We start from the raw sequence: 23,783 nt of genomic DNA, 5'->3' as shown, positions 1-23,783 counted from the left end.
TTCACCAAGCATAACAAAGGACAAACCCATGGTTGGAGGAGGAAGAATGGTTGTTTTCTCAGTGTTCCCAGGAAGCCTTCAACCAGCTCAGTGACCAGATTTGCATGTAAAAGGGCAGCTCAGTCTCAGAGCCCTCTCTACTCTCTGTCCTCATTTTGGGTTTCTTGGCAAATCACCAGATACTTTTCAGACTTAGCAGTTGCCCATCTCCTTCAACTAGAGTACAAGCTCTGTAAGTGTAGGAACATTGGGCTGTGTTGGCTCCGGTCAGAGTCTGAAATCCTAGAACAGTGTCCAGCACACAGTGGAAACTCAATGTCTGTTTGTGGAAGGAAGGAAAGGAGGGAGGACAGAAAGGAGGAAGGAAGAAAGAACTAGATTAAGTAACGCTGTATCTTGGCATCATCATTATTGTTATTATAGTTATTAGTACATGTGTGCACATAGGCATGTGAATACACACTGTTACCCCCTGAGTCATCTCTGACACTGAGCTGGGAGTCCTTGGATAAATAAAGACTATTTTCCAAGAAGTGGTTTGTGGCTCCCTTTGAAGTTAAAGATCTAGTTTGTATATGAAATGAAGTAAATTTGGGAGAGTAAGACATTTGGTACCAGAGGTTTGGGGAGGGAGGGTAGGAATGGAAGAGGGTGGGAGAGAGTAGTAATCAGGACAATGTGCCTATTAGGTGTGTGTGTTTGTGTGTGTGTGTGTGTGTTTGTGTGGTGGGGGCGGTGAGTGCTGGTGTTCTATTGCACAGTACCAGGGCTGTAGTTTCTAACAATGGAATCTTAAAATAAATAAAAGGGTTTGCATGTCTTTAAAGATAAACATTTGAGGTAATGGGTATAATAATTATGCAGGTTTGGTCATTGTACAATGCAGTGTGTTGAAACATCATAGCCTATAAATTCATACAATTTGTATTTGTGTAATAAAATGTAAAAGACTTTTAAAAGGATAACTGATATGCCTAAATGTGAACTGTGCTGGTGCAAAACATGGCATTAAAAGTTAATGACCCTAAAGAGGAAATCATTATATCATCTCAGAAATTCGAGTATAACTCACTTGATCGCTTTTAGTAAATGGTGATTTGATGGCACAATTTAAAGATGCCATTTGTATTCCTGCCTAAATATCTGAAGGAAACACAAACCCAAAATCTTACAGATAAAATCACTTGAAGTGCCATTACCAAAGGAAGGTATTTGAGGGCAATGGGCTGCTGAGCCAGGGCGGCCTCTTGTTTCTTCTGTCCATCACATCTTCCTACCATGAAGTTGATGGCGGCCTCTGAGCCTCCTCCCCTGGAGCTCCTTTGGACCATCTTTTCTAGCATCAGCATGACTGCATCTGCCTTTCCTTTTCAGGAGTTCTATATGCATTTTGGCCCATTGAGTGCTCCTTGCCTGATTTCTTCTGCATCTGTAGGTTTTAATTTTTTTCTACCAAATATCTTCTCTGCAATTTCTGAAAAAAAACTGGGACAGGAATAAAAGCAGGGCACACACCATTCAGATCACACCACTTTTCTTTGCTGCTGTGTTTCTGAACCAGTCACTAAGCCTTAATTTAGCACTGGCATAAACTAGTTTTCTCCATCCATATATGTCAGTTTGTTTAAGCAGGTATAATTATTCTACCTGATTAATGGGACTTGAATGGTGTGGTCGTGGACAGACACACGTGGTGGGATGTGCATACATCTATAGTCTTTTGGGTCCACCTTCTGTTCACACTGATTTGTGGAAGTAATTTTTTCTTAATGCTTAGATAAAGTCATGAATTTGAGAGGCTGGGGTGTCATGGGAGGAGCTGCAGGGGGGAGTGAAGAGGGTCAGGATTGACACAAATATAACGCTCACATACGGGATTCTCAAAAGTTTAGATTAAAATATTTCAATTCACCATTGTTCCACCCTCAATTTAGTTACTTCCACTGAGGCAGTGTCAACCCAAAGCTGTCATAATTTATCTCTAATATTATTTTCTTTACTTAAATATTTTGTTTAAAATCAGCTTATAAAGCAACTGCTGAAAAGATGACTCAGTGGTTAAGAGAGCTTCCTGGACTCAGGTTCAGTTCTAAGTATCTACAGGACAGCTCACAGCTACCTGTAACTGTTCCAGAGGACCCAGTGCCCTCTTCTGCCCTCCACAAGCACCAGGCATACATGTGGTACTCAGGCATGTATGTAGGCAAAACACTTATACCCAAAGATACAAATATTTAAACAATGAGTGCATACCATGTGTGTTCTTTTGTGATTGGGTTACTTCACTCAGGATGATATTTCTAATCCAATCACAAAAGAACTCACATGGTATGCACTCACTGGTAAGTGGATATTAGCCATGTGTGTTCTTTTGTGATTGGGTTACTTCACTCAGGATAATATTTCTAACCTAATCACAAAAGAACACACATGGTATGCACTCACTGGTAAGTGGATATTAGCCCAAAAGCTCAGAATATCCAAGATACAATTCACAGACCACATACATGAAGCTCAAGAAGAAGGAAGACCAAAGTGTGGATGCTTCAGTCCTTCTTAAAAGAGGGAACAAAATACTCAAGGGAGGAAATACGGAGACGAAGTGTGGAGCAGAAACTGAAGGAAAGGCCATCCAGAGACTGCCCCACATGGGGATCCATCCTATATACAGTCACCAAACCTGGATGCTATTGCACTTGCCAGGAAGTGCTTGCTGACAGGAGCCTGATATAGCTGTCTCCTGAGAAGCTCTGCCAGAGCCTGACAAATACAGAGATGGATGCTTGCAGCCAACCATTGGACTGAGCACAGGGTCCCCAATGGAGGAGTTAGAGAAAGGATTTAAGGAGCTGAAGGGTTTTGCAACCCTACAGGAAGAACAACAATATCAACCAACAAGACTACGCAGAGCTTCCAGGGACTAAACCACCAAGGAATACACATGGAGGGACCCATAGCTCCAGCCGCATATGTAGCAGAGGATGGTGTTGTTAGGCAGCAGTGGGAGGAGAATCCCTTGGTCCTGTGAAGTCTCCATGCCCCAGTGTAGGGGAATGCTAGGGCAGGGAGGCAGGAGTAGGTGAGGAACACCCTGGTAGAAGCAGGGGAAGGAAGGAAGGGATAGTGGGCTTTGGGGTGGGGGAAACTGGGAAAGGGAATAACATTTGAAATGTAAATTTAAAAATATCCAATAAAAAACCCCAAATATTTAAACAAACAAAACCCCCAGAGTAACAGGTTTATATATGACATTTTCAGACACACTTCCTTTTGGCCGGTTCTGTCCCTGCCCACCACGCCACCTCATTTCTTGGCTCCTTTTTCCTCTCTTCCCTTTTGCCTCATTTTCCCCTTTTCACTTAGTCTATTGTCTCCTGTAACCCCTTCCCTTGAAGCTTTTTTCTTTTGTCTTTATAATTTCATTTCAAAGGAGTTTCTAGTTTCCTGGCCTTTACACATTTACTCCCATGTAGATATAAATATTTAACAGCTACAGGCTAGAATCTGCATATGACAGAGAGCATATGGCATTTGTCTTTCTGGGCCTGGGTTGCATTGCTTAATACAATGTTTTTCCATACAGTTTCTTGCTAGTTTCTTTCTTTCTTTTTTTTTAATGGCCGAATAAAATGCCACTGAATATATGTAAAATAATCCTGTGGAAGTGCCATCAATTTTATGGTCAGGTTTGGACCATAAAAGACCTATTGGTTACGTTCCAATAATTAGAATATCACATGGAAATGATGAAATTCACCTAAAGACAAAGCTTTTCTCTTCTGTCAATATACACAGCCCACTCAAGGTCTAGAGAAGACTGCAGAGGGGGATGGGAAGGTGAGGTAGGCGTGAGATCCACTGATCTTCTATTTGCCTACCTGCTCCATTCCCCCACCCCCCAGAAAACTGAACAACAACTAAAAGGTACTTTTGTGATTATTTGTCTACTATTAATTATCTAACTGAACTGTTTTGTGACAGAATGAGCAGAGAGAAAAAAAGTAGAGATTACCCAGAATTTATTTCTTCTAAGGAAAAAAAAAAAATCTTACAAAAGCTTGCTTGAACATGTAACAGGGAAAATAAACTTTTTTTTGTTGTTTATTTTTTTGTTTTTGTTTGTTTGTTTTTTGAGACAGGGTTTCTTTGGGTAGCCCTGGCTGTCCTGGAATACACTCTGTAGACCAGGCTAGCCTTGAACTCAAAAATCCACCTGCTTCTGCTTCTCAAGTGCTGGGATTAAAGGCGTGCGCCACCACTGCCCACCTAACTTATTTTTTCTGATGTATTCTATGAGTCATATTTGTTCAAAACAAGGGTGGTTTTATTTGTGGGAACCTCTCTGAAGTCCTTTACATTCTGAGTTAGCCTAGCTATGAAGGCAGAGCTGGGGTCCCCAAGGACAGTCAACTCTTCAGAAATAAGAATGGCCTTTCTGGTGATTTAAGAATATCTTTATAGATGGAGCAGGTTGTATTTTTCATTTTTAACTTCTTATTTTTAGTTAAAAATATTTCATTCAATGTATTTTGATCATGTCTCACCTTCCCGAACTCCTGCCAGCTCCTCCCACCCTCCCACTCCATCCAGTTTATATGTGTGCTCTCTCCTCTCTCAAAAACAAACAAGCAAGCAAACAAAACCCACAAGAAACAAAATGAAAGTAAGAAAAACCATTATGTCCCTTCCATATGCGTATATGATTTAGGAAGCTTCTAGAATAGTAGATTTACATGTTTTTAAAATGGCTGTTAGTGTTAGCTGTCCCTTGCTATGGTCCCTACTTTGCCCTTCTCTCCCAACTCGCCTCCATATTTAATTCTGCTCTTCTAGTGTCACCTTTACCAGTCCAAAACATCTACTCTAAGTCTCCTTCCTTGGGAGACCCTCTCCTCTTACCTGGTCCCTTCCTCAGTACCTGACTTTGGTGGTGGTTAGAATTGCAGCACACATATCACTGGCTTAGAAGTTAACATCCACATGTAAGAGAAAACAAACAATAACTGTCTTTTGTGATCTGGGTTACCTTATTCAAGATGACTGTTTTCAATCCCATCCATTTGCTTGTAAATTTAAATAATTTTATTTTTCTTAATAGCTGAATAATAGTCTGTTTACATACACGTACCACATTTTCATGTTCCAATTTCTGATTATTATGAAAGAGTATGTCCTTATGATTCTCTGAATTTCCTTGGTCTCTTTTCATTTCTAATTTTATTAATTTGGATATTATTTCTCTGTCTTTTGGCTAATTTTGCTAATTTGTCACCAACTCTTAATTTTATTGATTTTTGTTTCTTTGTGATGGTTTCGCTTTTTTTTTTTTTTTTTTGCTTATTTGTATCTGTTTATTGATTTTAGCCCTGAGTTTATTTTTTCCCATATACTATTTTTTGGTATGATTTCTTCTTGCTGTTCTAGAGCTTTCAGGTGTGTTATTAAGTGGCTAGTATGAAATTTCTCTAGTTTTTATGTAGACTTTTAGTGTTGTGATTCACCACTTAGATCTGCCTTTATCATTTTCCATAGGGTTGGGTATGTTGTGTTTTTATCTTTATTCAGTTCTAAAACATTATTATTATTATTATTATTATTATTATTATTATTATTATTATTATTTTGATTTTCTGTCTTGACCCAATTTTCATTTAGTGAGAATTTAGTTTCCATGAGTTTGTGTACTTTCTGCTCTTTCTTTTGTTATCCAGCTTTAATCCACAGTGGTCTGAGAGGATTCAAGAGGTTATTTCTTATATGTTGATACTTTTTTGTGTGCCTAAGTATGTGGTCAATTTTGAAGAAAGTTTCATGACCCACTGAAAAGAAACTCTATTCTTTAGTGTTTGGGTGGAATGTCCTGCATATGTCCGTTAGGTCCATTTGATTATGACATTATTTAATTCCAGCATTTCTCTGTTGAGTTTTTGTCTGGATGACCTGTGTACTGGTGAAAGTGGAAGATTGAAGTCATCCAGTATCACTATATGAAGACCAATATTGATTTTAGCTGTAGAAATGTTTCTTTTATGAACTTGGTTGTTTTTATATTATAAACATAAATGTTTGGAATTATAATATCATTTGGTGAATTTTTTAAGTGAGTATTGTTGTTGTTTTAAGAAGAAGTCCGACCGCAGCTCAGAACAGACCACTCCAGACCATGCGGTTCCAAGGGGGAGAAAGTTTATTCAGGGGAAAGGGCAAAGGTGGGGAGAGAAGAGAAGTAGAGGCCGGCCATGACCACGTGGAGAGACAGAAAGGTGGGGGAGGGGACAGAGAGGTAAGAGGCAAGAGGGTAAGAGAGAGGAAGAGGGCAAGAGCAAGAGAGAGAGGAGGGGGCAAGCAGCCCCTTTTATAGTGGATCAGGCTACCTGGCGGTTGCCAGGTAACTGTGGGGAGGAGCATACCTGGCTGTTGCCAGGTAACTGGGGAGGTGGAGTTTAGACGGAATACTAACATTCCACCGTTTTGGTTTAATTAAAAAAGAAAAAATTAGAAAGAGGTGACTGTGAAGCAGGAATAGGGACGTCGTGATATCTGGCTACTTCCTGCTGGCATTGGGGGCGACGTGTCTCTAGGGGAAACACAGAAGAATGGGTATGGGGGTGTTTGTCCGATCGTAGGAGAATTGGCTGTTTCCTGCTGTCCAGGGTCCATGGAGCCATCTGAGGACAGGTCAGAAGGAGCAGGTCCAGTAGAAGCAGCTGTGTATGTGTCAGGAGATGGAGCATCTAGAGGTTGCTTCTCTGGAGTTGTTCTGGATGTGCCTGGACTTGACAAGATGTATGGAATAAGATTAAGTATATTTGGGGAAAGAAAATTTTTCTAAGATGTACATTTGAAACCCAGAGGGATCCCACCCTTTGGAATAGGTAAGTGGGAAGTTTAGGCAGATATACTTATCCAGATGACATCTATTTGGTCCGTGAAAGGTAAATCTGAGTGGGTTTCCTGTAGTTTGTAAGTTTACAAAAGAGATAACAGCATGAGTTAATAACATAAGCAGTCTTTAAGATGAACCTTTGTTGGATCGTATAGTGGCATGTTTTATTAGAGGTAGGCGAGTTTATAGGAACTCAGATATTAGGACAGTGGAGTAGCAAGAAGAGGAAATAAGAAGCATTTAATTGATGGCAACTGAGTTTAAGTAATGAGGTAACAGATAATATCTGTGAAAGCTTAGCTGTCAATGTAGTCAGAAGTCTGAAAGAGTAAACAATAATCTAGCAGTTATATATTATTTTAAAAATGACAGAGTCCACTAGCCAGCAGTTCCCGTGGTCTCCATAGTCTCTTGGGTGAAGTCAGTTTGGCTTCCAAGCACAGAAGATGTAGGGCTTTTTCTCTGTGGAATGGATACGCGTGACATGAGAAATGACTTACCTTGGTTTAGTCAAGTCATTTGACTCACAGCATCCAGTTTAGTCCACTGCCGCTGCATTTGTTAGTGACCGTATCACCGCATGTAATCCAGGCTGTATCTTCTAGGTGTCCAAGTCTTCTGAAACCATCTTGGGTCAACTGTGACAGGCTTTGGGAGTTCTGTCGGCTATAAACTTAAATATAGTATTAACAGACTTTTGACAAGATTGAGAGCCATAAGGTTTGGTTGTAACTGAATAGAATTTAATAGCAGTAGTAAGAATCTATTAAGACAGGATAGGAAAGAGTTTTAAGTAGCTTTGGCGGGTTCTGTAGGTAGAGAAAAGCACATTTTAGTATTAGCAAGAAAACATTTGGCTAGGAACAGAATAAGAAAGCTGGCAATAGTGGCATACGATCAAATGGCTGGAAAGCTGGGACTGTCTATGGCCCTGCAGCTGAGGGCAGAGGTCAGGTCCGCTGTGGCGGTAGGGCGGGACTTCCTATTAGCAGTTGGAAGTCACTGCCCAGTGCCTTTAGCGGCTAGTCTGCACTCACTTTACAGGTCCCGGGCAGAATGTAAGAAGTGCACCCAGAGCAGAGCTAAGGAACAGAGGGGAAGGGAGCAAGCAGGGTCCTGGACCCGCTGTTTTTCAGGCGAACCGCCTGAGCTAAATGGTCACAGCCAGTCGCAAATGACAGAGAAGGCAAAATGGGGAAGAGGCCTGCATCAGCAGGTGGCGGACTGACCCTTGGGGCAGACACACTAGGGACTAGAGCTTGGAGCCAGTGCTCCTGCGAGAGAGAACAGTCTGTCCAGGCCCAGCCTGGGGTACTCAGCTGCGAGAAACTGTCTCAAGAGGAGAGGGGATGTGTCTCACCCAAGAGGAGTTCTAGAAGGAGGGTCAGGGAAGAAAAGGGTTAGCTCTGAGCTCAAATCTTTTTTGGGACCATGAGGATGGTTACTCTGATCAGTGGCGGATGGCTAAAAAAAAAAAAACCTGAGGTTAGGAACAGACAGAACACGTGGAGGGGTTAGAGCGAAAGTAGATTGGATATAGGGAATTTTTTCGTTTACCAGACTGTTGTATGTATGTATGAAGACCCTTTTAAATGACTGGGTCTAGTGTGTCATTAGGTGGCCATTTTAAACCATTACCTAGAGTATACCAAATCCAGACTTCATTGTAGAGATGTATCAATTTGGAAGGCCTCAAAGTAGGCGTTAATTTTAGAGATCTGAGGTTTTTAGGGAGACAACCCAGTGGGGTGTCTGAGAGTGCGGCCGAAGACAATGTAGCGCCTATTGGGTGACAGGGAGGGCTTACCAAGCTATCGTATCGGCGTCCCGATAGAAAGGTGGTAAGAAATCAGCCAACAGCCTAGGTAACCAGGTCGTCACGAGGTTACCCAGGGGGCTAGCACAAACTCCCGGCGGGAAGCAATTTACCCTGGTACCAGGCTTTTGACAGCTGCTAGAGCTAATTGGGAGGGAGGGTGTAAATTGCTTTCGAGGGGAGGGAAGTCACCCAGTGGCCAATGTCCTAAATAGTGGTTCGGCTAGGAGGCTAGTCATAGGGACCAGGGCAGACAAATGCCAACACTTCACCGCCCAAGGAAGACTGGCCAGGTCTTATTTGGATGGCTAGGGTCCCTCCCAGCCAATTGAAATTTCCTTACCAATAAGCCGGTGTGTGTTTGAAGAAATATGCAGTCTGGTATCAGGAAAGAGGAACCGCAAGGTCTGTGTGTGGGCCTGTCTGGCTGCCTAAGCCACATGGCGGACTACCACGTGGTAGGCCGCAGGCGTAGTTAGTCTGCAGCAGCGGTGGAAATTAACGAAGTCGGTGATGGCAGATAGCAGCGATGGAGTCCACGCGGCGTAGAGGCAGTGGCGGCCACGGGTGGCAGGTCCAGTGGGTGCAAGGCTGCGGCGCTGCCAAGCTCGGCCTCGGCCAGAACGGCAGCGGCGGCGGTGGCAGCGGCAGTGGCGGGCCCAAGCCGCGTGGCGTCCGCGATCCTGCCTGGCCACCGCAGCTAGTGGCTGTGGCGGTTCCCGGACAGCGTGCACCACCACAACCGGCGGCGGTGGCGCAGCGCGGTCCGCGGCAGGCCACATGTCGTCGGTCCTTTTAAACCGCCCGCCGGTGTCCCCACGCCTGCGCCAGGCCGCCCAGTTACAGCATCCAGCAGCTGCCCCGAAGTTTTCATATCCGAGTCACTTGGCACCATTGTTGTTTATTCAAAGTTTATTTGTTTATTCAAAGTTTATTCAGGGGAAAGGGCAAAGGTGGGGAGAGAAGAGAAGTAGAGGCCGGCCATGACCACGTGGAGAGACAGAAAGGTGGGGGAGGGGACAGAGAGGTAAGAGGCAAGAGGGTAAGAGAGAGGAAGAGGGCAAGAGCAAGAGAGAGAGGAGGGGGCAAGCAGCCCCTTTTATAGTGGATCAGGCTACCTGGCGGTTGCCAGGTAACTGTGGGGAGGAGCATACCTGGCTGTTGCCAGGTAACTGGGGAGGTGGAGTTTAGACGGAATACTAACAAGTATATAGTGTCCTTCTCTGTCTCTTCTGATTAGCTTTGGGTTGAAGTCTATTTTGCCAGATCCAAAATGGTGGCACCTGCTTTCTTCTTGGATCAGAATACCCTTTTCCATCCTTTTACATTAAAATGTTGTATATCCTTGATAGTGAAGTATCTTCCTTTGATCAGCAAAAGATAGATCCTATTTTTTAACACAATCTGCTGATCTGTGTGTTTTTATTGGGAGAATTGTGACCATTAATATTGATTTATCAATGAGCTGTAGTTATTCATTACTGTCTGTTTTTATGGCATGGGATTTTCCCTTCTTTTTTGATTCATTATTCTGGGATTATTTATTCCTTGTGCCCTCATGGGCATACTTAACTTCTTCAGACTAACGTTTTCTTTTTAGTACTTTCTGTAGAGACAGATTTGTAGCTTGATCCTGCTTAAATTTGTTTTTTATGAGATTTTTTTTCATCTATTGTGATTGACACTTTTGCTGGATAGTAGTCTGAGCTGGCATCTGCGGTCTCTTGGATTTTTAGAGCATTTGTCTAGGCCCTCTGGCATTCAGAATTTCCATTAAAGTATCAGGTGTTATTCTAATGTGTTGCCTTTATATGTAACTTATCTTTTTTACTTTCTTTGTTTTGAACATTTAGTGTTTCAGTTATTATATGTTATAGGGAATATTTTTTTCTAATCCTGTCTACTTGTATCTTGTATCTTGTATCTTCACTCAGCTTCTTGTATCTTGATGGGCATTTCTTTCTTTAGATTGGAGAAATTTTCTTTATGACTTTTAAAAACTATTTTCTGTGCCTTTGACCCATGTTTCTTTTCTTTCCTTTCTCCTCATTGTTTTTACTTTTGGTCTTTTTCTAGTGTGGTGGTTTGAATAGGTTTTGCCTCATAGACTCATGTGTGTGAATGCTTGGTCTAGAGGGAGTGGCACTATTAGGAGGTACGGCCTTGTTGGAGTGTGTGTGGCCTCACTGGAGGAAGTGTGTCACTGTGTAGGTGGGCTTTGAGGTCTTATATATGATCAATATCTGCCCAGTGTGAAACACAGTCTACTTCTGCTGCCTTCAGATCAAGATGTAAAAACTCTTGGCTTCTCCAGCACTGTGTCTGCCTGAATGCTTCTATGCTTACTGCCATGACAATAATGGACTAAACCTCTGAAACTGTAATCCAGCCCTAATTAAATGTTTCTTTATAAGTGTTGTCATAATCTTGTTGTTTTTTTCCAGAAGTGGAACCCCTAACTAATACTAGGAGTAGGGTATTTCTGTGATAGGCCTGAACATGATTTTGTTTGAAGGGTTGTGGATTTGGGGACTTTGGATTTAAAAAGCAATGGAGCCAGGCAGTGATGGCTCGTGCCTTTAATTCCAGCAATTGTGAGCCAGAGGCAAGCAGATCTCTGAGTTTGGGGCTAGCATGGTCTTCAGAGTGGATTTCAGAACAGCTAGAGTTTCACAGAAAAACTGTGTCCTGAAAAACAAGAAGAAGGAGAAGGAGAAGGAGAAAGGAGAGAAAGGAGAGAGAGAAAGGAGAGAGAAAAAGGAGAAAAAGGAGAAAAGGAGAAAGGAGAAAAGGAGAAAGGAGAAAGAAAAGAGAGAGAAAGAAAGGAGGAGGAGGAAGAAGAAGGAGAAGGAGAAGGAGAAGGAGAAGGAGAAGGAGAAGGAGAAGGAGAAGGAGAAAAGGAGGAGGAGGAGGAAGAAGGAAGAAGAAGAAGGAGGAGGAGGAAGAGGAGGAGAAGGAAGAGGAGGAAGGGGATTGAATTATTGAAAGGTCTTGTTAAAATGGTAAATTTTTATCTGTATTGCCAAAGTATTTTTGTTTGGTTGGTTGGTTTTTCGAGACAGGGTTTCTCTGTGTAGCCCTGGCTGTCCTGGAACTCACTCTGTAGACCAGGCTGGCCTCGAACTCAGAAATCTGCCTGCCTCTGCCTCCCAAGTGCTAGGATTAAAGGCATGCACTACCACTGCCTGGCTTGCCAGAGTATTAAATTAAGGGAGTGGTAAGATGTTGAGGTTTAGTCTTTTGCTATGCTATATACTTGTAAACCCAAGTGATGCTATGTTACCTTATCCCCTAAGTTATTCCTGATTGGTGATAAAGATGCCAACAGCTAATAGTTGGGCAGAAGAGACATAGGCATGGTTTGGTGTTCCTGGGCTTGAGGTCAGAGGAGAACAATGAGTGAGAGAGAGAGAGAGAGAGAGAGAGAGAGAGAGAGAGAGAGAGAGAGAATGAATGGGTTAGGAGTCAAGACACTTTAAATCACACAACCTCAGCACAACCATAAGCATAAGGGCCAGTTGGAGTTAAGAACAGCCCAGATAAAACATAGTAAGTAATAACTGGGGGTTATCTGTGCCGCGCCGACCACCCTGACCAGCAGGGAAGAAAGACTAGCACACCAGTTCCTTCCAGAGACAGTTTTACTCAGGAATTGCCTTTCAGTTACAAGATCAAGGGGTGTGCCCCCGTGCCTCCCGTGAGTGCAGCTTAAGTAGCCTCCAGTGGACTGCCCATCAGCCCATACTACGTTTTGCTCCACCATAGGTTCACACTCATGATGAGAGATCAGGCTACCGGCAAAGTGCAACCTCCTCACCAAATAAGGACTTCTTCCCCCAAGAGGGCTAAGGCAGTAGGCACCATCTTTAGGGCGCAGCAGAAGCTTTCCACATCTCCCCCTTTTTTTATTTACTGCAAAAGCAAGCATTGCTTGATCAAGCAGGCTCCATTCCGTAGGAGCTCACGATCGAAAGCAAGCAGCTAAGACTAGAACACTCACTCTACTGGGTGCAATGGGTCAAACCCACCAGGTGCAAGAGCTGAGGTCTACACAAACAGGTAGGACACCCATCCCATGTGCAATGAGATCACAAGTCTCCAGGGGTACAAGGGCTGTCCAATCCTGAATATAAGGGGTTATAGAGAGTTACTGCTTCAAAGCCGTCAGCCAAGCTTGAGGTGAGACACCAGCCTCAATGGCTTGAAAGGCATGCACCACCAAGGCTCTCCCTCGTCTTTGAGATCTAGCCATACGACAGAGACAAAACAAGCAGAGCAGACAGACACCCACTAGGGCAACTGCTAACACTCCTATCCCCGCATACTCTTTCAGATGTTGAACTGCTTGCAGGATCAAGCCATCTGCCAATGATAGATCCATTCTGGTCGAATTCACCATGGTGATGGACACACGAAACTCCTGCATGAGGGAATCAAACCTCCTTGACCAATTTCCTAGCAATCACTGAGATAATTGTATAGATAAATTGGCATCTCTGGACATATTATTATAATGCAAAGGTCTGTCATTTTCCATTCACATCCCAATTGAGCCAACTGCCAAAGGGTATCTACTTGTTATTGTGGCAGCTGTTTGATTATACATTAATATAAATACTTGAGCATCATGCCTTATGGGCATCGGCATCAGGAATGCTGATAGGATCCCCCATCGCAATTCCGTCATCACAGGATTCACCAGAGGCAGCAGAAGCAGGAGAATCAGCAACATTGCACCGGCGGACCAAACGTTCTGGTACCCACACCAGATCTTCACGGTCCTGTGGAAAAACGCAAACAGAGCCTCAGGACCAGGCCAACACTGGATCCGGGCCACACCATAGGCCTGTAAGCACATCCTTCCATTTAACAAGGCCTTGAGCTACAGGCTTCCAGGTGGCATGACGCTCCGCTGCCGAGCGGCCGTCCACATCTAGTTGCAAAAAATTTAAAGTAAATAAGGCAAGGGATAATCTTTCTTTTGGGGTGCGGCCATAGCCAATTCCCCCTTTCTGTTTTTGCAGACTTTCTTTAAGGGTGCGATGTGCACGTTCTACAATGCCTTGCCCTTGGGGATTATAGGGCAATCCATGTTTAAGATATACATCCATCTGTTTACAGAAGCTCATAAATTGCTGAGCTGTATATGCTGGGCCATTATCAGTTTTAAGCTGCTGTGGCTTCCCCCACGCAGCCCAGGCCTCTAAGCAATGATTTATGACATGGCGTGCCTTTTCTCCACTCAAAGGAGTTGCATGAATAATGCCAGAGCAAGTATCCACCGAAACATGAACATATCTCAATGTTCCAAACTCAGCAAGATGAGTCACATCCATTTGCCAGATTTTCAAAGGTAAAAGTTCTCTGGGATTGACTCCCACACCTGGGGGGTGGTGAAAAATCACACATTGAGGACAATTAAGAACTACTTGTCTGGCATCAGCTCGAGTCAAGTGAAATTTTTGCTGTAATGTCTTAGCATTAACATGGAAATCTTTATGAAATTGAACAGCTTGATCAACGGCAGAATTTAAAAATATACATTCCATTCTGGTCCAAGCATCTGCTACGGCATTCCCAGCACTCAACGGACCAGGTAAATTTGTATGAGCCCTAATATGGCAGACATAAAAATGATGTTGTCTCTGCCAAATCAACATTTGTAGTTGTTTCAATAAATTACACACTGTACTGGTATTTTTAATGGGACCAGCCAATTCCAAAACTTTAACTGCATTAACCACATAATGCGAATCTGAAAGCAAATTAAAGGGGAAATTACATTGTTTAAAGACCTCTATCACTATTTTCAATTCAACGATTTGAGGAGAAGTGATTTGAAACTGACATAAAACTGGTTTCTGACCCTCTACCATATAGGCTCCACAGCCAGTTTTTGATCCATCTGTAAATATGTTAGATGCCCCCTTAAGGGGAGCACTAGCTGTAATCTTTGGAAAAACAACAGGATGTTCCTTAAAAAAGGACAAAAGGGGATGTTTGGGATAATTCTTTAGGGCGCAGCAGAAGCTTTCCACAGTTATCGATAGGAAATAGATTTTTAATAGCATAGGGGGTAGATATTTGCCCAATATTGCTAATAAAGGCTTATTATAAATATAAAGGTTTGTGTGTGTGTTTTACCCAGAAACTGACTAATCAAAGGCAGGATAGAAGCTCCAAATTGAGATTAAATATAACCAACAACGGTGACCTCAGGCCAAGAACCCACCCAGCTAAGCTTGCAGCTTGTGAAAAGGAATTAAAGAAAAGCTTAGGTCCAGGTGTGTTAGGATTTAGGATTTAGGATTTAAATTTAACGATTTAGGAGACAGAGGCATGCAGATCTCCCAGTTTAAGGCCAACCTAGTCTATAGCAGAAGTTCCAGAATAGCCACATTTAGACAATGAAGAAAACCAAAAACTGAAAGTTGGTGAAGTGTGTTCCAGCTCCAGCAAGCAGCAGAATTTGGCAGCTTTGGCCACATTGTCTTAGGATTTCTATTGCTGTGATAAAACTCTATGACCAAAAAAGCCAGTTGCAGAGGAAAGGATTTGACTTACATGTCCAGATCATAGTCCATCATTGGAGGAAGTCAGGACAGAAACTCAAGCACCACTGGAACCTGGAGACAAGGAGGATGCTGCTTACTGGCTTGCTCCCCGTGGCTTGCTCAGCCTACTTTCTTTTAGAACCCAAGACCACCAGCCCATGCATGCTACCATCTACCATGAGATAGATACTCCCCCACTGATTACTAACTGACAAATGCCTTACATCTGGATCTCATGGAGGCATTTTTCTCAACTGTGGCTACTTTCTCTCTGATGACTCTAACTTGTGTCAAATTGGCAGAAAAAACTAGCAAGTATACACATGGTCTGGCTTTAGAGTAAAAATTAAAATAAAGGGGTTATGACAGGTATGTAGCAGGGGTTTCCCTCCATGTAGGCCTAGAAAGAAATGGGTTATGGAATCTTCTTCCACAACTAAGGAAAGTCACTGGAGCCAGGCATGTTGCAAGGGTGTCCTTGCATGTAGGCACAGAGAGGCCATTGTATGAAGTTCTATGATGGTGAAGTTTGAATTATCATAGAGACCTCAGGACATTAGAGATGCCAGAGCCATGGGATACCTGCCAAGGAAAGCTGCTAACAGGGAGTGGAACCAGATCACAAAAAAGAAGTGTATTGCAGTCAACAACACTGAAACCAGTTAGAGATTTGAGGAGCATTTTGACATCAGACACAGAGATGCAGATTTTGGAGTTTGCCCAGTTGATTTCTTTCTAATGCCTTGTCTCCAGGACTTGAAATTCTCTCTTCTGTTCCATGTAATTTGTTGATTAGACATATTGAAAGGGTTAAAAATTTTCAAAATCTCCTAGCAGGCTGGGCAGAACCAAGAGTGCAGGTCAGCTTGGTTGTGAGCTCTGTGTTTCAGGAACTTGGCTGACCACAACATAGATTGTTGATTATGAATAGGCTCTTAGAGAATAGCCCATACAAAATGTTCCCCATGACTGTTCCTTGGACCCTGTCACAAACTGAATAATGGGCTGGGACTTTCCACAGGTGCTCTCCAATAGCCCTCCTTTACTCACCCTGGGTTGTAATTTCCCCCCTGAGTTGTGGTTTTTGGCTTTGAATTCTCTCTGTCTCCAAAGTCAGACCCCACTGCCCCTGCGTGGGTCATGGGTCTTGACCTCAACATGTTGATCAAAATATACCTCTTGCTGATTGCATCAAGTTCAGTGTCTTGTGAGTTAATGGGTGGCCGCAAATTCCTGAGGCTTGGGTGAGGTCCTCCCTTCGTGGGGGCCTTACAATATCTCTGGGGATTTTGTTTGACACTCTTTAAGTTTTTCATTTCCATTTTTATTTGTTTGGGTTTTCTTTTGTGATTCTATTAACTTCATTTTCATGTCTTGAAATGTCTTCATTATTTAATTCAATAGTTGGTATTATTGTGATTTTCATTAAGGCATTTATTCGTGTTCTCTTTAAACTCTTGAACACATTTGAATTGCTATTTCAAAGTACTTGTACTTCAGCCATTGCTCTTCTTTTAGCCTATTGCAATAGGGTTGGTGTCTTCTTGAGGAGGTATCTTGTGATTGCTCGTTTGTACTTTTCTGTGCTGGGAACTAGGCATCTGTAGTCTTGATGTTTGGGATGTTTCTCGATGTAGCTATCTGCTCTCATCTTTATTGAGTGGATGCTCTGTTCTTTGGTTGCTGTTGCCCACTCTGGATCCTAGAAAACTGTGATAGCAGGGCAGTACCTAGTACAGAGTGTCTTCAGGTCTTTACATGACACAAAGGAATAGAAATGGTGTCAAAGTCAGGAAGAACATCAGGAAAAAGCTCACGAGACCCTGGGTCCATAGGAAGAGGCAGCGTCCCCAGGGAATGGAGGTGGAATGGGAGGAGGAGCTCCTGGAGACTCAAGCAAAATTAAAAGGAGGTCTGGTAATAATGGAATGAAAGAGCTTGCGATTTTTAAATAAAGGACCTTTTACAATGTCTTATTATTATTTAATGATGGTGATGATGATGATGATGATTTTGTTTTTGGCAATGATGCAAAAAAAATCCTTGATTAAAAGTACTGCTTGGCAGGCTTAAATAAGACCTTCTTTGTTAGCAACCAAAGAACTAAAATCTCATCTATCTTCCAGTGTGAGGTGATGTGCTGCTTGTACAGACCGTGAAGAGCATTTGGGCAATAACTAGATTTCAATGTTTTGGCCTCTCATTCACTCAGAACATTTAAAAATAAACAATTTGAAATTGGAAAGAACTGGCCAAAAGTATTTGGAGTGTCGAGGAACTCTGTGGAAGTCGAAGGAAGGCAGTCAGTACACCTGGAAGGGTGAACTGTAGGAGTGAAGGCCTTGAGGATATCACAGAGTGACTGTAAATGTTCCTCGGAGGTTGGGGTTTCACTCATACTTGTCAAAGGACTACAGCATAGGAAGTTCTAGAAGCAGCCCGTGGGAAAGCTTGACTTGGCCAGTTATTTCTACTCCCTTCAGAGAAGGCGAAGGACAATGTGTTCTTAGGCCTTATAGGAACCAAGAAGATCTGTCAGTGGGGGAGCTTCTGACATGAGCCTAGCCACATCTAGGATGTAAACCACACTGAGCAGGGTGCTGGCTTCCCTCACATGTAGAATGTATGATGAAGTCATAATGAAACCTTCCCATTTCCCCTATCCTGTGTAATGTGTGGGGAGTCATTACTGGACCTTCCCATTCTTTCTTTCTTTTTTTTTTTTTTTTTAGCATTTCAATGTTTTTCTTTAAAAGGAGTGAGTTGTGTACAGGGGGGTTAAATGCTTCACAGACAAGAAAAAAAACTGCTCTAGAGCAAAATTATTCATCACCACCTTCATCTTCCTCTTCTTCCTCCTCTTCCTCATCCTCTTCATCCTCCTCACCCTCTTCATCTTCCTTCTTTTTCTTGCTCTTTTCAGCCTTGACTACCCCCTTTTCGCTGCATCAGGTTTTCCTTTAGCTCTGTAGGCAGCAATATCCTTCTCACACTCCTCCTCAAGCTCGGCAGCCTTCTTCTCGTAGGGCTGCTTGTCATCCGCTGCAGCGTTGTTCCACATTTCTTCTGGTTTCTTTGCAACATCACCGATGGATAAGCCAGGATGCTTGTCCTTGATTTGGGGGCGGTACTCAGAACAGAACAGGAAGAAGGCCGAAAGACCTCTTGGGTGCATTCGGGTCCTTGAACTTCCTTTTGGTTTTCCCTGTGAGGGGAATGTAGGTTTTCATTTCTTTTTCATAACAATCCTTGTCAGCCTTTGCCATGTCTTCAAATTTCCCCTTTTCTTTAGCAGACATGATCTTCCACCTCTCCGAGCACTTCTTGGAGAACTCGGAGAAGTTCACAGATCCGGGTGCTTCTTGTGTGGCTCCCAGCAGGTTTGCACAAAAAATACATACGAGCCATGTTGCCTCTCGGCTCCTTAGGATCTCTCCTCCGAAAGGCACAGAGTCACCCAGTGCCCGTCCTGCTCTCACTTGCCCCAGCACTCTCTCTATCCCTTTATTTCTAACCTGTTAAACAGACTTTATACTGGGTTTTCTTAAGTGCAGCACACATGGGGGAGTTTATCATGAAAATTAAGAAATTGGGATCTTAAAATAGTTGTCTCCCAAGAAAACAGGAAATATTAATGATTTTCTGAAACGAGCTTCTTGGAAACGTTTAATTTTTTAAAAAAATAGTGTCACTTGACTCAAGCTAGATTTTATTATGCAAATCAAATTGAAATTTTAGTGATTATCACTGCGTTTTTGCTGTGCTGATTTAGCTATGTCATACACCAAATTGCCTATCTCGAGTTTGTGATGTATATATCCCCAAAAAACCCTTTTGAACATATGGAAGTGCTTTTATGAGTTATGCTTATGTTAGGTTCTAAAGTGATTTTCACATTAAGATGGTGTAGGATTAGATTTGGCTACGAGCACCCAGACCCAGAAATCAACAGAGGCTGTTCACATAAGGTTTTTATACTCTCATGTAAAAGGTCTGGGAGATAGCAGATTAGAACTATATGGAAGTTTCACAGATGGTCACAAGAATCCTATTCCTTACAGCTTTCTGCGCTGCCACCCCTTGAGAAAGATCCAAAATGGCTGCTGGATACCAATTATGATGTTCACCCCCAGTTTAGCAGGAACAGGAATATAAGAGACTGCCCCAGGAAGCTGTATAAGTGACTTCCACTAGTGTTCCATAGTGCAGTGCACACCTTGACAAAGTGTGAAGGAAGGCTGGAAAACGTAGTCTATAACTCCACGAGTCCAGCTGAAATATAAAATTCTATCACTGAAGAAGAGGAGGAAGCAGCACCTAATATCAGTGGGTAGCATTTGCTTCTCTTACACAGAAGCGTTGAGTAGACTCTGTGGTCAGACAGCTTCTTATCTGTTTGTCTACTACTTGCTATAGTCTAACTCTGATGTGGACCCCTAAAACTTTCCATATCTGGAAACACCTTTGCTTCATATAAACTAAAGAAGGTTAGGAAGTTAAATTTTAAAAATTAATTTGTTTTTTTTATGTGCATTGATACTTAGCTTACATGTATGTCTACATGAAGGTACCATATCTGCTGGAACTGGAGTTACAGACAATTGTGAGCTGCCACGTGGGTGCTGGGAGTTGTATCCAGGTCCTTCTGGAAGAGCAGCCAGTACCCCTAACCTCTGAGCCTTGTCTCCAGCCCTGAAATGTTAACTTTTAAAATCTTATACCTTTAAACAAAATAATGTCTTATCACCTTTCCCCTAAGATTCATTTAAATATTTTTCTTTCTATTAAGATATATAAAGCCCAATACAGTTTTCCTTGCTCCTAATTTGTGAGTAGGAAAATCCAAGAATAAACATAACTGAGCATATGGAGTCAGAGCTGGGAAAGTGTGCTAGGGAGGCCATGCGATTCAGGAAGTTGTGGTCTTCTGAGATCAGTGGTCAGAGAAGCCAAGAGTCTAGAAGGCTAAGGCTAGATCAGGGAACCATGACCAAAGACACTGGTTAAAATTGCCTTGAGTAACTACAGCAGAACTTGTGCTAACCAAACTATACTCTAACTATGCCTTTGACTGTAACTCTGATAATTCTGCAACGAAAGACTTCAGCTTTCCAAAGATCAGTTCCCTCTACTCTTTTTTTTTTTTTTTTTTTTTACCTAAATAACATTCTTTGTAGTATATTGTGTTCTGGAGTTTCAGTGGCTGCCTTGGGAAATCTAATCTTCTGGGCTAGGAAAATACTACATTTTCTTAGTGATAAATTCTGCTTCTCTATGCTGAGCCTCTAGAGTCCTGGTCATCTGCCAATGTATGGCAAAAATACTGAATCCTTAGCTCACCGCAGTCTCCTGCTCTTAGAAAAAAGAACTTCCATTTCTAAGGCTCCCTGGATGCTACCCACAATGCTTCCTCACATGGTCTAAGGAAGTTTACCTTGTAACTTGCAAATGATCCCTCACTGTAGCACTTGCTTGACAATCCACTGAATTACCCCTTGGAGAAGAATGGACAACATTGATCATGACAGTGACATTGGAAGACCCTGAAAACCTTTTGAATTTTCTTAGGGAATCTAAAAAACAAAACAAAACAAACAAACAAACAAACAAACAAACAAAACCACATACCACTCCTGAAAAAAAAGAGTTAAAAAGGAGAAAAGAAACTAGGAAGAGTCAGTACCTAGTTGAACGAGTACTTCCTATTTTATAGGAGAAGCTAACTGGTTTTTATTTTCCAACAACATACAGGAATTGCTATTTTCAGATACTTATGATGAAATAGTGGCTCTGAGCTGTTTTTCATGTTTTAAATGTCATCTGGAGTCAGTAATTAAAATCAGAATATGCCCTAGTAGGGAAATATTTTAGTGGCTGACCTTGTTGGTGATTAATTTTCTTATATGTGGCTTCGATTTCTCCAGAGGTGGATGTCAGAAGCACGTGAACAGATGTCCCAAGTTTTTGTAAACAAGGACTTCGTAGAGAAGAAGAAAAATGCCTTGGTAAATGACGAAACCATGTGCTCTGGGATTTTGGAAAGGTATACATTGTCTCGTCTTTTGCTTGTAGAACCCACACACCCCAGGTTTTATATTCATAGGAAAGAGGCAAGTAATCCCAGTCACACGTCAAGTGCTCAGTTGCAAGCATCTCTACTGTCTGCTTATTCTCTACCCTGTTTGCAAAAGGAGTCTTCACTCTTAACTGTTAACCAATCAAGGTTTGATTTATTCAAGGTTCAACTAAAACTCATCTTTCTGGCTCAGGGTTCTTACTATCTGAACCTTACTTAAGTGTTTGAAGATTGCTTCTACAATTTACTCATGGAAGTTACTTGGCATCTATGATCCTGTTTGCACATGTATAAAATGGGTAAATGCTTACTTCAGAGGCTTGTTCTGAAGTCTAGAAGCAATAAAGTATGAAATGTGCCTAGAAATATTGCCTGACGGTTAGAATTAGGTAAGCTGTCACTAAACCAGGATTGTTTGCTCTGATGTTCTTGCAGTCAGAGTATTTTAAGTGTCTCTCACAGGTATTTATTTCTCCTAGAGAGGCAGAGTGCCCCTCTAGAGAAATACATCGAATAGACTTTGCTTTCTATTGCAATTATTGAAAAATGTAGCCAAAGTAATGACAAAAGATGATAAAATATCTCATCAGTTTATTATCACTTTCAAAGTATATAAACATTGCAGACATAAAAGTTGTCGTCCCCAAATTAGTTCTGAATGGCTTTGAAATGTCAAATGTAACTGTCTGCTACATTTCTTAAAAGCTACTGTCTCACTTACAGGGATCCAGAATTGCCTCCCACAGGCTTTCGGGAGGTTTCTATGGAATCCCCACCAGATCCGAGAAAACCGTAAGTTGTTCCTAACCTGCTCCTGATTATATAGAATGTTGATTCAGTAGCTTAGTTTACTAGAGTGAGGAACGTCCTGAGGTCAACAAAACATTCTTTACATGACGTCTGGAACTTTAGTAACGGACTTTTGTCCATAAAGAGGCATAGCATCAGTTAACAATAATGACAATAGTAACAGCAGCGACCATAATAAATCAAACAGTACTTACTTGTGAATTCTTCCGCTCTCTAACATTTACTTGCAATCTCGGAATGATAGCAGGATGGCACATGCTTGTATCGCAAGCCCTTGGGATGCTCCAGTGAGGGTGTACTTCTAGGTCAGCTTGGGTCACATAGTGAGACCTTTCTCCAAAACAGGGAAAACAAACATGCATAGGGGGAAAAATCAGTACTTTGTGAAGCTGATGAGATAGATCATCTCTGTGTGAGCAGATAATCTAAGTCACCTGTGTACACACTTCTAGCTGAGGTTTGAAAAAAAAATGTGTTGCTATGGCGGCTCTCACACATGAGCACATGTTCTTTTCATACCTAGCTAAGTGTTGTGCTTTGCTAACTTTCATGTCTTTGTTAGTCCCATTTAAAAAAAAAAAAAAAAAAAAAAAACCTGCCTACATGTAGAGTCAGTGTGATATCTTCTTTTTTAAGTACGAGAGCGCTGTGGCATGTCTTTTGGAGAGAAGAAAATTCAGACTTTAAGGAAATTTCATTCAGGCAAGAATTACAGAGTAATTGGCGGTTAAGTTTACTTGAGTTTGCCTGTACAGCAAGACATGGGTGTTTTTTATGCGTAAAGAAATGTATTTATTTTAGGTTAGCAAGAATCACCATTCCCAAAACAATTTGTTTCAGAACCACAAATATATTCTAAATGTCTTTAAGTAGACACGTGAAATAAGATTGTGCATTGATCAAGTATGACCAGCTTACAGATGTTTCTTTCACACCTCTAATCATAGCAAGCTGTGAGGCAGAGGCAGGAGGATTACATGTTTGAGACCAACCAGGCTACACCGTAGGACTCTGTCTCTAACACAAACAAAATAGGAACAAACCAAACCCAAACCCACCAGGGCCTTGCAGGAATCTAACCTGCATTTCCTCTGGTTTAGTATTTGCTAATTTGGTGTTTATGTCAGTGTCCTAGGAAGGAGCATGGCAGTGAACCAAGAGAATCAACTGTATAGCAAGACATGGATGTTTTTGTGGGTAAAGAAATGCATTTACTTGAGGTTAGCAAGAGTTGCCATTCCAAAAATAATTCTGACCTATCCATCTTTCTAAAGAAGACACATCATTCATATTTAAATAAACAGCAATATAAGCAGGAGCATGATGAGAAGTATCCAGTTGTGAATTGCAGGACTCACCATGGTAACTGATGCTGGCCTTGTGACCACTCTGCTGGCTGCTCTACTCTATAAACTCACCTGAAGTAAGAGCATTTAGGGATTTATTCCACCTTCTCTGTTCTCTGTTCTATAAATCCTTTATTTAGAAATGGCATTGCTTGTCTGCACCCTCTGATTTTCTTGGCTTCTCTCTCTCTCTCTCTCTCTCTCTCTCTCTTTCTCTCTCTCTCTTACTTTGTTTTCTTTCGAAACATCTATTTTTTTCTTTCTTTTGAATTCTCCTCTTGTTACACGAGTTCAT

At 42.0% G+C, this 23,783-nt stretch overlaps 1 protein-coding gene across 1 annotated transcript in view; it reads left to right on the top strand.

Annotated features, from left to right (window-relative positions):
- The window catches only part of Cfap95 (cilia and flagella associated protein 95), a 100,218-nt gene that overhangs the window by 43,714 nt on the left and 32,721 nt on the right, over nt 1–23,783 (top strand). The window contains exons 3-4 of the mRNA XM_034484662.2: nt 21,181–21,299; nt 22,056–22,124. Of these exons, the coding sequence (XP_034340553.1) occupies nt 21,181–21,299; nt 22,056–22,124 (188 nt within the window). The remainder of the gene's footprint in view (nt 1–21,180; nt 21,300–22,055; nt 22,125–23,783) is intronic.

Source organism: Arvicanthis niloticus, chromosome 1 (assembly GCF_011762505.2).
Source record: "Arvicanthis niloticus isolate mArvNil1 chromosome 1, mArvNil1.pat.X, whole genome shotgun sequence".
NCBI classification, from domain to species: domain Eukaryota; kingdom Metazoa; phylum Chordata; class Mammalia; order Rodentia; family Muridae; genus Arvicanthis; species Arvicanthis niloticus.
Note: the sequence above shows the minus strand (reverse complement) of the source record. Positions and strands in the feature narration are given on the sequence as shown.